This window comes from Hevea brasiliensis, unplaced genomic scaffold (genome assembly GCF_030052815.1).
Source record: "Hevea brasiliensis isolate MT/VB/25A 57/8 unplaced genomic scaffold, ASM3005281v1 Scaf399, whole genome shotgun sequence".
Classification (NCBI taxonomy): domain Eukaryota; kingdom Viridiplantae; phylum Streptophyta; class Magnoliopsida; order Malpighiales; family Euphorbiaceae; genus Hevea; species Hevea brasiliensis.
This window is the reverse complement of record NW_026614916.1, coordinates 21,705-37,519: the sequence shown is the minus strand read 5'-3', so window position 1 is coordinate 37,519 and position 15,815 is coordinate 21,705. Positions and strand designations below refer to the sequence as shown.

Genomic DNA, 15,815 nt, shown 5'->3' with positions numbered 1-15,815 from the left:
TAGTAGAATAATGCATTCCAACTCCCTGTAAGGCAAATAATTCTAGCAAAAAATGACTCAAAAATGAGATCCCTATTAGAAGTGATCATCCATAGCATGCCATGAAGTTTATACACCCATCCATAAACTCCTGAGCCAATACTGAGCATTATAGGGATGAGCAGAGTCAGTTTGAAAACCTAGGGCTAAGATCAAGTGTCATAAATACTCAAGTTTTGGCACAATTGAAAGAACATTAGATTTTCTTAGCCAAGAACTGATGCCTTCTCATTTATTGCAACATTGCTGCCAAATGGAAAATGATGGTCTGTATTAGTACTACTATACACTAAAATGTCATCAAAGAACACTAGCACAAATTTCCTTAAGTATGTCTTGAGAACATCAATCACTAAAGTTTGAAAGTTCAAGGGTGCATTGGTTAAGCCAAATGGCATAACCGGGAACTCATAATGGCCCTAATGAGTTTTGAAAGTTATTTTATGTATGTTTGGTTCACTCATATGTATTTTCCAATATTCAGACCTTAAAATCAGCTTAGATATGACATTAGCATGCCATAATTCATCAAGTAGCTATTCAATGACAAGCATGGGAAACCTATCATTGATGATGAGTGAGTTAGGGGACATGTAGTCAATACACATTCACAAGGTTCCATCTTTATTTTTCACTAATACCCCTAAGCTAGAATATGGGCTATTCCTATGTTGTATTACTTTAGCACCCATCATTTCTTTTACCATCTTCTCAATAACATCTTTTTGACATGTAACATATTGTAAGGACATGCATTAATAGGTTATGCCCCATTTTTTATTTTAATTTGATGATCATGTCTCCTCTTTGGCGACAACCTTTTTGGTCCTCAAAGATGTCAAAATATTGAAGCAACGAATGCTTAAGCTTTGGCCATTCCTATTATACAAAAACAATCATTAAATAGAAAGAGACTTGAGGCACCACCAATTTTATTGTAGCTAATTGATAATGTTTATGAACTAGTGTATTCAATTCTGTATCATTTATCACCTTGAAATCTTCCATACTCTCACCATTTAACTCATGTGTTTTATTATGCAAACTAAACCTCATGTGAAGATTTCTAAAATTCCAAGAAATCTCCCCTAATGTAGCCAACCAATGAACGTCTGAAATCAAGTCATAATTATCCAATGGTAACACAAAGACTTCAGTTTCAAAATTATGATTTTGCATTTTCCAATAAAATGTTTTACACGGTATTGGCATTAAAGTTTATGACCATTTGCTACCTCCACCAAGGCTCCATTACTCTTCTCTATTGGGCAATCTACCTTTTTAACAACCTGAATAGTAAGGAAGTTATGTGCTCCTAGTACCAATCAAAATTTGGACTTGAAGATTCTTATAATTCCCTCGAATGCACATGGTTTGAACTCCTTGAGCACTTTTAATAGCATTCAAAGATAGTTACAGCTCTTGTGATGGTATCTCTTCCTCTGGACATATATCTTCCTCACCTCCTTCATCCTTATCCACTTATAGATGTATCATAAAATCTTGTCATTTTTTGCATTTATGCCTAAGAGAAAACTTTTTATCACAGCAAAAGCATAACCCTTATTCTTTCTCTCAATTTAACTCCTTACTAGTCAATTTTCGTGCAGGTCTAGTTCTATTACTTAGTAATTTGGAAATGTTTGGTGTAGGCAATAACCTAGTATCCTTTGATACATTACCTTTTGATCCTCTAAACATGTTTTATACTGATGGACTAGGCATTGTATTGACAGATTTATAAAGAGTATAAGGGAATAAAAAAGAAAAAGGTTTAACCGGTGGTTTACATTTGTTTTGCAAAGTTGTTACAGTTATTTCCTATAACCCAACCCAAGAGTATGCCTCTGACAGTTTTGAGGCTTAAACATTCATGCAAGCATTTGCAATTCATCTACTAACACCGACAAAAAGAAACTTAAAGCTTAGTCCTCTTTTATTCTTGCCTTAGGGTATAACATATCAACAACATCTAGATAACTTTGTAGAGAGTTTGCTTATCATCGAAAACTTGTGCCCCATATTAAGATATAAGCTTTTGTACATAACCTTCCTAACTAAAATAAGCATTTGGACCTTTAATCCTCATGTAACCCTGATGCCATTAGATTGCCTTCCCTTCTAAGTATAAAGCCACTACCTAAACTCTATTCTTAGAAAGTGTATTAATGACCTCAAAATAGTATTATGCTTTTACCAACCACGCCTTTAGGTCATCACCACAAAAATAAAGGAAATGAACCCTAGGAAGCTAACTATAAGATCTAACAATGTTGCTGGAATTGTGACTTGAATTTATAGAGAGATAAGCATTGACTATTGGAATTTATGGAGCACTAATTAAATTCTTTGATATCGGTACGTCTTGGAGCTTTGTAAAGCTTTTATTGCTTCTGACCTTTGCAATGCTTAACTTCTATTGTAAGTTATTGAAAGTTTTATATAAAGGAGAGATAACCCTTTGCATGAAAAAGTAACCATTTTGAGTGATACACTTTGAGAGATTTTGGTGTATTTGTGTTTTCTCTTGCTTTTATGCTACTTTTTTAGTTTATTAGTGGATTTTCTGGTCCCATTCGCCCATAGATGTAGGCTCATACTAAACCACGTAAATTCTGTGTTTTCTTTTTTTTTTTTATCGCATTCATTTAGCGCAGATAAATATTTTTATTCAATCGGCTCATCTTTTCCCTTGCAAACTAGTATCAGAGCTATTCTAATATTTATTAAGTTCTAGTTATGGCACTGACAAAATTTGATATTGAGAAGTATGATCACAACATTAGTTTTACTCTTTGGCTAATTAAGATGAAATCGATTCTGATGTAGAACTGGTTGCATAAAGTATTATTAGGCAAGGATCAGTTACTGATCATGATGATAGATGATCAGAAGCAAGAGTTAGAAGATAAAGCCTTAATTGCCATTTAGTTACATCTTTCAAATGAGGTTTTATAAGAAGTCATCTGTGAAAAGTTTACCAAAGACTTGTGGGAGAAACTTGAGTCTCTGTACATGATGAAAAACCTCACTAGCAAATTGGTTGCAAAGCATAGCATGTACATGCTCACTGTGGTAGAAGGTACATCTATAAAATCACACCTTGATGAATTTAATTCCATTCTTATAGATTTTGAAAATTTTAATATTAAGTATGAAGAAAAAGACAAAGCTCTTATGTTGTTGTAGCCTTTACCTCCATCTTTGAAGAATTTCAAAGAGACTTTGATCTACAATTAAAAAAAAAAAAAAAACTCTTAGTGTAAAGGAGGTTAAAAAGTGTTTATTTCCAAAAGACCTTATTGATAAAGAGCTTTCCAATGACAAGAATAATCTAGTAGAGTGCCTAATTATCAAAGGAAGGTACACTTCTAAAGATTCTAGCAGTAGTGGTCAATTTAGATCTGAATCAAAGTTTAGACACAACAATCTGACTTGTAATTATTGCAAGAAGAAAGGGCACATCAAAGCTGAATGCTTTAAGCTTCATAACAAGAATAAAGAATGAAATCAGAAAAATGAGGAGAACCCTATCGAAGCTAGTGTAGTAAGAACAAGGAAGAATTTGATGTCTACACCGTGACTGAAAATAGAGCCAGTTCTAGGCAAGGTTGGATCTTAGGTTCTGCTTGCCCATATCATATATGTCTCGACAGAGATTGGCTTTCCACTTATGAACCTATAGATAGAGATGTTGCATTGATGGGCAATGATCATCCTTGTAAAGTTGATGGTATTGGTATTATCAAAATTAAGATGCATGATAGTGTGGTCATAACATTGACTGAGGTACAACATGTACCAAATATGAAGAAGAGTTGTGTATCTTTATCTACTTTATACAATAATGGTTGTAGTTTTTCTAGTGGAGGTGGACTTTTAAAGGTTTTAAAGGGAGTTCTTATTGTAATGAAGGTCAAAAAAATTGATAGATTATATGTGCTTCAAGAATCTACTTTCACAGGCATGCTGTAATTTTTTCTTCCATTTTAAATTCAGATGTGACCAAGTTATGGCACATGAGGCTAGGACACATGAGTGAGAAAGCTTGATAATGTTGAGCAAAAGGGGTCTTCTTTGTGGCCAAAGCACATCCAAATTGGAGTTTGTGAGCATTGTGTTTTTGGCAAGCACAAAAGAGTTAGTTTCAATATAGGAATTCACAAAACTAAAGGCACTTTGGATTACATCCATTCAGACCTTTGGGGACCTACATGTGTTCCTTTAAAAGTTGGTGCTCGGTACATGTTTACTCTCTTTGATGACTACTCGAAGAAGGTGTGGGTTTTTCTTAAGCATAAAAATGATGCTTTTATCACATTCAACCAATGGAAGGCTTTGGTTGAGAAGTAGACAAGTAAGAATATTAAACACCTTTGATACTGGGTTAGAGTTCTGTAGTAGTGAGTTCAAAAAAATTTTATAAGGATAAAGGCATTATGAGGTACCTTATAGTTAGAGAAACTCCACAGTAGAATGGTGTAGCCAAGCATATGAACAGAACTTTGTTAGAGAAAGTCTATTGCATGTTGTCAAATTCTGGCTTATCATAGGACTTCTATTTAGAAATAGCTTTTACACTTACTATTTAGTAAACCGTTCTCCATATGCATCAATTGGTTGTAAAACTCCAAAAGAGTTATGGTCTTGAAACCCTGCTAATTATTTTGATTTGAGGGTATTTGGGTGTGCCATTTATATTCATGTTAATAATGGGAAATTAGAACCTAGATCTAAAAAGAGCATATTTATTGGTTACCCTCCTGGTGTAAAAGGATATAAAATTTGATATCCTGATCCTAAGTCACCTAAGTCTATTATTAGTAGGGACATTTTAATGAATTTGCCATGCTTCACTCAAGAAAGGAGTCTTGTGATTCTTTTGAAATAGGTGTGCAGAACTCAAACAAGCAGGTGGAGGTTGAGATTAAGGTGGAGAATGCATCTTCATAGAATAATACTTTAGAGTGAAGCCCAATTTAGTTCCTACTTCTACAAAAGTAGAAAAATTTTTTAGATATTGAAATGGAAAAGTACTCTATTGCTAGAAACAAGCCACAGAGAGAGAAAGGGAAGCCTCAAAGATTTGCAGATTATGTTACTTTTGCTTGTGTTCCTCATAAGAAATAGAAGGAATGGGTGATCCTTCCACATATTCAGAAACTGTTTCTTGTGATGATTCTACTTAGTGGTTGCTTGCTATGTCAGAGGAGGAGGAATCTCACTATAAAAAAAGAACATGGGAATTGGTGAGACCCCCTAAAGATAAAAAGAATGTTGGCTGCAAATGAGTCTTCAAGAAGAAAAATGGCATTCCAGGTGTTGTAGATATAAGGTACAAGGCTCGATTTGTTGCTAAGGGTTATAATCAAGTACAAGGACTTGCTTTTAGTGATGTTTTCTCACTTATTGTTAAACATAGCTCTATTCTTGCCTTGCTTGCTTTAGTTGCTATACATGATTAATTTGGAACAATTGGATGTTTAGACTGCCTTCATGCATGGTGAACATAAGGAGAAAATTTACATGTAACAACCTGAGGGTTTTGAAGATAAGGAGAAAATTTACATGTAACAACCTGAGGGTTTTGAAGTTAAAGGCAAGGAAGACCATGTTTGCTTATTGAAGAAGCTATTGTATGGCTTGAAGTAGTCTCCTTGACAGTGGTACAAGTGGTTTGATTCCTTTATGGTTAGGTAGGGCTATTCTAGGAACTGATATGATAGCAGTGTGTTTTTCAAAAAAGCTTGGTAATGGCTCCTTTATTTATTTGTTGCTTTATGTTGATAATATGCTCATTGGTGCCAAGGATCTATTTGAAATGAACAAGCTAAAAGAAGGGTTAAGTGGTGAATTTGAGATGAAAGATTTAGGAGCAACAAAGAAAATTCTTGGTGTAGAGATTCAGCAAAACAAGACTGCAAGTAAACTTTATTTAACTATGAGGATTTTTTTTTTAAAAGTTTTGGAGTGTCACCACAATTTGAAAAAGATATTGAGTACATGTCTCATGTTCCTTGCTTTAGTGTTGTTAGTAGTATTATGTATGCTATGGTTTGCACTTGCCCTAACATTACACATGCAGTCAGTGTTGTTAGTAGATATATGTCCAATACTAGTAAAGAGCACTGGCGGGCTATGAAATGGATTTTTGAGATATTTATGGGGGTACTAGTAACAATTGTTTGGAATTTGGAAGGACTAAGAGCAATGTGGTTGGATATGTTGATTCAAATTATGCAGGAGATCTTGACAAAAGAATATCCATTATAGGTTATGTATTTGCAAAAGAATATTCATTATAGGTTATGTATTTGCCCTTGGAGATTGTGCTATGAATTGGAAAGCTATTTTATAGTCTACAGTTGCATTATCCACTACAGAAGCAGAGTACATGGCAATGGTTGAAGCTGTTGATACACTTGTATTATATATATGTTTTTAAGCATAATTGTACACTATTTCGTAGCATTTAGATAGGTAATTGCATGCTTCTTTGGTTATTTCATTAGTTTTCATAAAATTCATTAATGCATACTAAAATCTATATTTTTTGCATGTTTTAGGTGTTTTGAAGGAAATTTAAGGCATAGGAGCAAAGAAAGGAGCTTGAAAGAACCTAAGGAGTAAGGCAAGCTGCTGATGCACTTTACACAGGTTGTGTAAACTCAGACTTAGACCCGTGTAACTTCCTACCTGGTGAAACCTGAAGAAGTGCAGAAAAGCCAAAGTACACGGTCCGTGTAAGCGTAAGAGACCCGTGTAACTTTCTGTCACCAAGGCTTGAAGAACCAAGTAGTACATTCATAAGTACACAGGCCATGTAAGTAGACCCGTGTAAACCTTCAAAGGCCCATGTAACTTACTACCTCTATCCGAGAGGAAGCCAACATGCTCCAGTATCTTACACGCCCTAGGCTGTGTAGTGACACATGGGCCGTGTATTACAATTCAACCATTTTTCTTTAATATGACTCCAACTCCTATTTTGGCATACTAAATAGACTTCTAATGCCTCTGGGACTCAAAAGCTTAATCCTAGGACGCCTAATATAAATAAGAGCCAGCAGAAAATGAAGAAGGGCTTTTTAGAAAGCTTTTTAGAAGAGACACACAGACACAAAAGGGGAAAGATTTGAAAGAAGCATTCCTAAGGAACCCTAGCCGTCTTAATGAATTATTATATCAGCTCCAAGGATAGACTTCTAAGCCAAAGTTTCACAAGATCACAGCTGTAAAATCTTCCCTTGGTTCTTTTATTCTTATTCTTCAGATTGGTTTCATGTGCTTTTATTTTTATTTCATTATGCTTGTCGAACTCACCATGAGTGAGTAACTCCTTAAATTCTGAAATTAAGAAAGTAACATTCTTGACTTTTGTTATGGATATATAGTGATTTTTATTTAAAGGAATTGAGTTTTGTTCTTTGATTCAATATCTTGTGCTCTTATTGCATGCTATGTGTTGGTACCCACTTAGTCATGATCTAATATACTAATTGATGAACTGAGAGGTAAAGGTTAGTATTGGAAAATTCAGGTTTTGACCCTACAAAGTCTGACCTAGAGATAAGCTGACAACCTTTGTGGAATTCTAAGAATTAATCATAGATCTCAAAGGATTTTGATTAGGACTAATCACCAATGAAAATAGGGTTTAGATCTAATTAAAATACACCTTAGATACCTTCAGAGAGGATCTAGGATGCCTTAGGATTATTTTGCATCAAGGAAAAACACTCACTCCATTGATAAAGCAAGATTAAAACAATAATAAGGTCAAGGTGTAAAATATGAAATTCCAGAATTGTTCACATAATTAGGGATGAGCATTCGGTTTGAACTAAACCGAACCGAATCAAACCGGATTAAATTATAAAAATTGAATTTTAAATTTTAGAAACCGAACCAAATCAAACCGAAATAGGTGAAAAATCAAATCAAACCGAATCGCTCTATTTTGGTTTGGTTCAATTTAAATCGATCGGTTTTGATTTTTGATTGATTTTTTAATTTAGACTTGATTTTCAAGTTATTTGGTCTAATTTTGACTTTAGTTTGAACCTAATAACAATTAATCAATGAAATTAAACAATTAATATATATATAATTAAATATAATTCATAAATTTCCCATAAAAATAAATCAATTCAAAAATCAATTCGGTTCGATTTGGTTCCATTTGAATATATAAATTATTATTCGGTTCGGTTTGGTTTAACCGATTTTTTTCTCTTCAAAACTAAACAGAACCCAAATAACTGAAATTTTTATAATGTAAAACTAAACTGAACTGATTGAATTTTAAAACCGAATCGATTGAATCGAATTAACTTGGTTCGATTCGATTTTTTGGTTTGAACCGAATTCTACTTAGCCCTACAGATAATTAAAATCCTCCTTAAGCTCTCGAATTTACTCTCTTTAATTTTTAATTGTCACTCTGTCTTAGCTAGAATTCTCTCTCACAACTTTTGATAGTTTAAACAGTTAAAATTGCTGTGTAGTTTAGAACTTACATCTTTAACTCCTCGTGGGAACAATACTCTATTCATTACTTTATTACTTGTTAGCGATCCGTGCACTTGTGGTGATTGTAAAACCTGCAAACAAGTTTTTGGCGCCGTTGCTGGGGAGTTTAGTAATATTAAATGATAGGCAATTTAGCTGATTTAAACATTTTTTTTTTGTTCTTTTAGTTTGACTTTTTCTTCTTTCAGGTGCAGAAAACTAGTACATGACCAGAACAACCAAACCTGAAGAAGAATTGCTAGAATTGGATCCTAAAATAGACAAAACTCTGAGAACTATCAGGAGAGGAAGAAGAAAACAAGAGCCAGAACCTGAACCTGAAACTGTAGAAGGTCCAATTTTGGCTGATAACAACAATAACTGGAAAAGATCTCTGAGAGACTACGAAGCCCCTAATATTCAAGGATACCATTCCAGCATCACTAGGCCCATAATCAATGCCAATAATTTTGAACTTAAACCAGCATGGCTCCAGATAATCCAGCAAACTCAGTTTGGAGGCTCACTTATGGAGGATCCACACTATCACATATAGCGCTTCCTCGCTCTATGCGATACCTTCAAGATGAATGGAGTCTCTGACCAAGCCATTCGACTCCGAGTATTCCCATTCTCATTAAGAGATAAAGCAAGGAAGTGGCTGCTCTTCCAACCAGCTGGTACTTTCACTAATTGGGAAGGGCTCTCACAAGCCTTCCTGGCAAGGTACTTTCCACCTGCTAAAATAGCAAAATTGAGATTAGAACTGAACACCTTTAGGTAAAAGAAAGGGGAATCACTCTATGACGCATAGGAGAGATACAAAGACCTTCAAAGGGAATGTCTCCACCATGGCATAGAAGATTAGCTCCTTGTCCAGAATTTCTATAATGGTTTGCTACCATCCATAAGGAATTCAATAGATTTAGCTACAGGAGGAGACCATATAGAGAAAACGGTAGCCGAAGCTTTGGAATTACTAGAAAGGGTCACGTACCATAATTTTCAGTGGTCAAATGAAAGGGGAGATGCAAGAAAAGCAGCAGGAGTACTAGAACTGGATGCCCTCAGTATGATTAATGCCCAGTTTGACCAACTCACTAAAAGACTTAACAGAATGCAGGCTAATGTAATAGAAGCCAATAATCAATTCTACAATAGCTGTGGAGGAGGTCATATAACTTCAGAATGCAGTCTCTACAGTGAGCCTTCCACAGAGTAACTGAACTATGTGAACAATGGAGGAAACTTCAATAAGAGGCAGGTTAATAACCCATATTCCAATACATAAAACCCTAGATGGAGGAACTACCCAAACTTCTCATGGTCCAACTCGCAGAATCCTCAGAACCAACCCATAAACAAATAGCAAGGATATAGGCCAGCACCACCAGGTTTACAGAATAGAGGACAGAATTTGATGCGGTAACAACCACCACTCCCTCAACCTCAACAGGCAGAATCAAAGTTGACCATATAATCCATGATGAAAAGTTTTTTAGTAGCACAGTAATAGCAAAATGAGATGATCAAGCAGCTGGCCTCTAGAGTAGATCAACTAGCCACCCACAATAAAATACTCGACGATCAGATGGCTCAGCAGGCTAGCTCTTCAAATAAATAGGGTGGCAAATTACCAAGTCAATCTGAAATGAATACCAAGGAACATTGCAAAGCTATCACATTGAGGAGTGGGAGAACACTACAAGATCCAAAAGAAAAGTAAAAACAGAATGAGGAAACCCCTCAAAACCCAAACATCCAAGAAGAGGAAGAAGAGAAGCAAACTAAGGAAAACAAGGAAGAGGAGGAAAAGAGGATAAAGAAACTGCCAAAACCTTACTAGCCCTCTTTACCTTTTCTCAGAGATTTTAGAAAACTAAATAGGATAAGCAATTTGGCAAGTTTTTAGAAGTTTTGCAGAAGCTCTATATCAATATTCCCTTTACAGAAGCATTATCTCAGATGCCCTCCTACACAAAATTTCTAAAGGAAATCCTTTCAAAGGAAAGGAGATTGGAGGACTATGAGACAATTGCTCTAACTGAAAAATGTAGTGCCATCCTACAAAACAAGTTACCTCCTAAATTGAAAGATCCTGGAAGCTTCTCCATACTATGCTTGATAGGCAACATGAACATTGACAAAGCCCTCTATGACCTTAGAGCCAGTGTGAGCCTAATGCCCTTGTCTATATGTCAGAAACTGAATGTGGGGGAACTAAGACCCACTACTATTTCCTTGCAACTAATGGATAGATCTGTTAAGTACCCAGTTGACATCCTAGAAAACATCCCCATCAAAGTGGGAAAATTTTTTATTCCAGCAGATTTTATTGTCCTGGAGATGGAAGAAGATATCCAAATTCTTATTATCTTGGGAAGACCCTTCTTGGCAACTACTGATGCAATCATAGATGTCAAAATGGGAGTCTAACACTCAAAGTCTGGGATGAAGAAGTAGAATTCAACCTGTTTTAAGTACTGAAGCAAAAACCTAAATCTAATGAGTGTTTAAGGATTGACATCATATACAAGTTAGTGGAGGAAGAATTTCAAAAGAGATATCCTGAAGATCCTCTTAAATCTTGTATGGTGCATAACTACACAGTGGAGAATGAGAACAAAGAAATTGCAGCATATGTAGAAATTCTTGAAGCTAATCCACCTCTACCTATGGCCCAAGCACTTATGGTGGAAAATCTGCAAAAAGAGCAACCCAAGAATGACCCTCATGAAGAAACAAAACTGGTAGAATTAAAACCTCTTCCTTCTATACTGTGGTATGCATTTTTGGACTCTGATTTTAAACATTCCGTCATTATAAATGCTAGCCTGAATTCTTCAAAAGAGAGAAAACTCTTAGGGGTACTTAGGACCTCTAGTAAATCTATAGGGTACACCATAGAGGAATTCAAGGGAATCAACCCTTCCATTTGTATGCATAGAATACCTATGAATGAGAACAGTAAACCCACCATTAAACGCCAAAGAAGACTAAACCCTAACATGAAAGAAGTAGTGAAAAAGAAAATTTTGAAATTATTAGATACAGGTATTATATACCCAATATCTGATAGCAAATGGATTAGTCCAGTACATGTAGTACCTAAGAAGGGTGAGACAACTGTGATTAAAAATAACAATGATGAACTAATCCCTACTAGGGTAGTCACTGGTTGGTGAATGTGCATTGATTATAGAAAATTGAATGGTGCCACCAAGAAAGACCATTTTCCTCTTCCATTTATAGATCAAATGTTAGAAAGGCTAACTAAACATTCCTATTTCTGTTATTTGGATGGGTATTCTGGATTCTTCTAAATCGCTATTCATCCTAAGGACCAAGAAAAGACCATATTCACTTGTCCTTATAGAATATTTGCATATGGAAGAATGTCTTTTGATCTTTGTAATGCTCTTGTAACTTTTCAAAGATGTATGATGGTCATTTTTTTATTATTATGTTGAAAATATAATGGGAGTTTTTATGGATGACTTTTCTATTTATAGAACCAGCTTTGATGAATGTTTGACTAATCTTTCTAAAGTAATTCAAAGACGTAAAGAGTCAAATCTAGTTCTTAATTGGGAAAATTATCATTTCATAGTAAGAGAGGGCATAGTCCTTGGGCACCTAATCTCAGAAAAGGGAATAGAAGTGGACAAGGTAAAGGTAGAGGTCATTGAAAAAATACCACCACTTTCATCGGTCAAGGAAGTGCGAAGCTTTCTGGGGCATGTAGGCTTTTATAGAAGATTTATCAAAGATTTCTCCAAAATATCTAAACCATTAACAAATTTGTTAAATCAGAATGTCCCTTTTGACTTTGATGGAAGTTGTCTTGTTGCATTTTACACGATAAAAAAAGCCCTCATCTCAGCACCAATAATGCAACCACCAAATTGAGAGCTGCCATTTGAGATAATGTCCGATGCAAGTGATTATGCAGTAGGGGTGGTTCTTGGATAGAAGAAAGACAAGAAATTTTACACCATCTACTTAGCGAGCAAAACACTTGATGAGGCACAAGTCAACTACGCAACCACAGAAAAAGAATTTCTACCTATTGTGTTTACAGTTGAGAAGTTTAGATTTTACTTGGCTGGCTCTAGAGTTGTCATTTACACAGATCACGCTACCATTAGGTACCTCCTGAATAAGAAAGAAGCAAAACCAAGGTTGATCAGATAGATTCTACTTTTGCAAGAATTTGACCTCGAAGTTAAGGATAGAAAAGGAACCAAGAATGTAGTAGCTGACCATCTATCCAGGCTCAAGTGAAAGGAACATGGGGACAGCTTGCATGACCTGCCAATTAATGATTCCTTTCCACATGAAAATTTGTTTGTAATCTCCCAAACCCTTTGGTATGCTAATTTTGTTAATTACCTTGTCTGCAGGGTTTTACCACCCAACTTGTCCTACTAGCAAAGGAAGAAATTTCTACATGATGTGAGATATTACACATGGCAAGAACCCCTGCTGTATAAAAGATGTAATGATGGATTAACAAGAAGATGCATACCAGAGGAGGAAGTGAAGAGTATCCTACAACACTGCCACTCATCACCTTATGGAGGACACCTTAGTACAACAAAAACAACAGCCAAAATTTTACAAGTAGGGTTCTACTGGCCAAATCTGTTCAAAGATGTATGATCCTTTATGCTGATATGTGATTAATGCCAAAGAACAGGAAACATCTCAAGAAGGAACGAAATGCCACTACACGGTATACTTGAAATAGAGCTATTTGATGTTTGGGGAGTAGACTTCATAGGTCCATTCCCATCTTCATTCGAAAACAAGTATATTTTGGTTGGTGTTGAATATGTGTCAAAATGGGTGGAAGCAATAGCCATGCCAACAAACGGTGCTAGAGTGGTAACTAAATTTCTCAAAAAGTACATCTTCATAAGATGTGGCACCCCAAGGGCAATTATCAGCAATGGAGGAAGTCACTTCTATAATAAGCAATTTGAGACATTACTAAAGAAGTATGGAGTGACTCATAAGGCATCAATACCTTATCACCCTCAAACCAGTGGTCAAGCGAAAGTTTTAAAAAAGGAATTAAAGCAAATCCTTGAGAAAATAGTCAATCGCTCAAGGAAGGACTGGTCCTCAAAATTAGATAATGCATTGTGAGCCTACCGCACTGCATACAAGACTCCTATTGAAACTACTCCCTTTCGCTTGGTTTATGGGAAATCATGTCACCTCTCAGTAGAGCTCGAACATAAGGCCTATTGGGCAATTCAAACCATAAATTTTGACCTGAAAGCTGCTGGAGAGAAAAGACTTTTGCAGCTCGATAAACTAGAAGAAATCAGACAAGATGCCTATGAGAATACTAAGATCTTTAAGGACAGGACCAAAAGATGGCACGACAGGCACATAATCAAGAAGGAAATCAAAGAAGGAGACCTCGTTTACTATTCAACTCAAGACTAAAGCTCTTCCCAGGAAAGCTACAGTCAAGATGGTCTAGACCCTTCAAGGTCACTAAAAACTTCCCTCATGGAGTGGTAGAAATATGGAGTGAATCCTCTGGTATCTTCATGTAACACCCCTAAGTTCGGTAGTGCGTTCTACTGCTCCAGTGACCAGTGTTGTCCGGACAGCTAAGATGCCTAGAACCGTACCTTGATATGAGAGAGGAGACATAAATATTGAAATACAAGAAAAGAAAATACAAGAAAAACAAAGGAAAAATCATAGCAAAGAAATGTAACCGAGTAAGTGAGCCGGGAAACCTAACGATGGGTGACCGCACTGGGAAGTCACGGCGTGGACCGTTGACTGGCCTGGATCATGAGGAACCACTGGAAAACATTTTTAGGACATAAATAGACCCTTGTTGAAGAATAAATCTCATTAGAAAGAACAAAGAAAAATTAAATAATTAGTACAAAGAAAAGTGAGAAATCGAAAAACAGACAAAATACGGTGTTACCGAAAAATCGGGAACGTAACCCGAACAAGGGCATTATGGTCATTTAACATCCCAAAGTTTCTTTTGACCTAAATATCCATTAAAAATAATTAATATTACACTTGGAAAATAAAATGAAAAATTAGTTTAGTGGTACCTAATACAAATAACTAAAATCAAGGGCTTAATGTGGGATTAAGTGAAAGTTTACCTTAAAATATGATTTAAATTGTTTAGTGGTCCACTAAGAACATTAAAATGGTTAAATATATTCATTAGTGGGCAGATTCTTCCCACTCAAAAGGGTCATCTTCTTCATTCCATAACCCATGCCGAATTGAAGAGGAAAAGAAATCCTCCATAGCCATTTTTCATGCAAGCTTTCTTATCTCCCCATTTTCAACTCCAATCCCTTAAGTAGCTTTACGAAAAATGGTCTACACATCACAAGGAAGATATTGATACCAATTTTGAGAAGTTTGGTGAAGGTTTAGCAAGTTACAATTAAAGGTAAGTTTGCATTTTTGAGAATTCCTTTGTTAAATTTTGTGTGCATGTTATGGGTGTTAGTTTTGTGAAGGAAATTTTAGAGTTTAACTAGTTATTGAAATAGCCATTTTGGACAGCCATGGAGTCATGCATTTGATGAATTATTATGCATATAATTGATGAGGAATAATGTTGATCATGGTGGTTTAATATCCTAATGAATTATTTCAAATATATATGGTGATTTATGCACTTGGATGGGAATTGGTAAATTGTAGGGCACTTTGATGTTGAAGGACAAATTTGGCAGCCTTGGGGACACTTGAATAAATGTGTATATTCATGGGAGTGTTGGCAGAATTGTGGCATTATGGAATGAAGGATATTTGTATGAAATTATTGTGTAAAGTGTATGTGAGAATTAGTGGTGTTTAGGTGTGCATGTAATGGTATTGAGATATTGTAAATGTGAATTATATTTGGTGTGTTGAGGGTAATGGTAATCTGCCCAAAATAATGTTAATGTAAAGTAGATTATACTGTGGTTAATGTACCAAAACAGATTGGTAGGGAAGTGAACCAAATTGCAAGGTATATGTGTGTTTGAAGTGGGGTGTGAAATGCATATTGAGGGCGTGTACATTTTAGCCCATAACCTGAAATGTGTAACCTCAATTGGTATGAGACCATTTTGAGGTGAAACTAGGCACAAAATGTGCCAACTTTCATTGAGAAACCATACCAAAATTCTGCTTGCAAGGTGATGTGAAAAATGACCAATTCGGATTAGGTACACTTGAGATCTAAAGCGACCATTTGGGCGGTGAGTATTTAGGCC

General features: G+C 35.6%; 1 protein-coding gene across 1 annotated transcript; it reads left to right on the top strand.

The window, feature by feature from the left end:
- Positions 1-10,515: 10,515 nt before the first annotated feature.
- On the top strand, positions 10,516-10,986 carry LOC131177306 (uncharacterized). The gene has a single exon (XM_058142270.1). The coding sequence runs from the start codon at positions 10,516-10,518 to the stop codon at positions 10,984-10,986; it is 471 nt and encodes a 156-aa protein (XP_057998253.1).
- Positions 10,987-15,815: the final 4,829 nt, after the last annotated feature.

Excerpts from the sequence above, each read along its gene's own strand:
- LOC131177306 (XM_058142270.1), top strand. The coding sequence starts at position 10,516 with ATGCCCTCCTACACAAAATTTCTAAAGGAAATCCTTTCAAAGGAAAGG.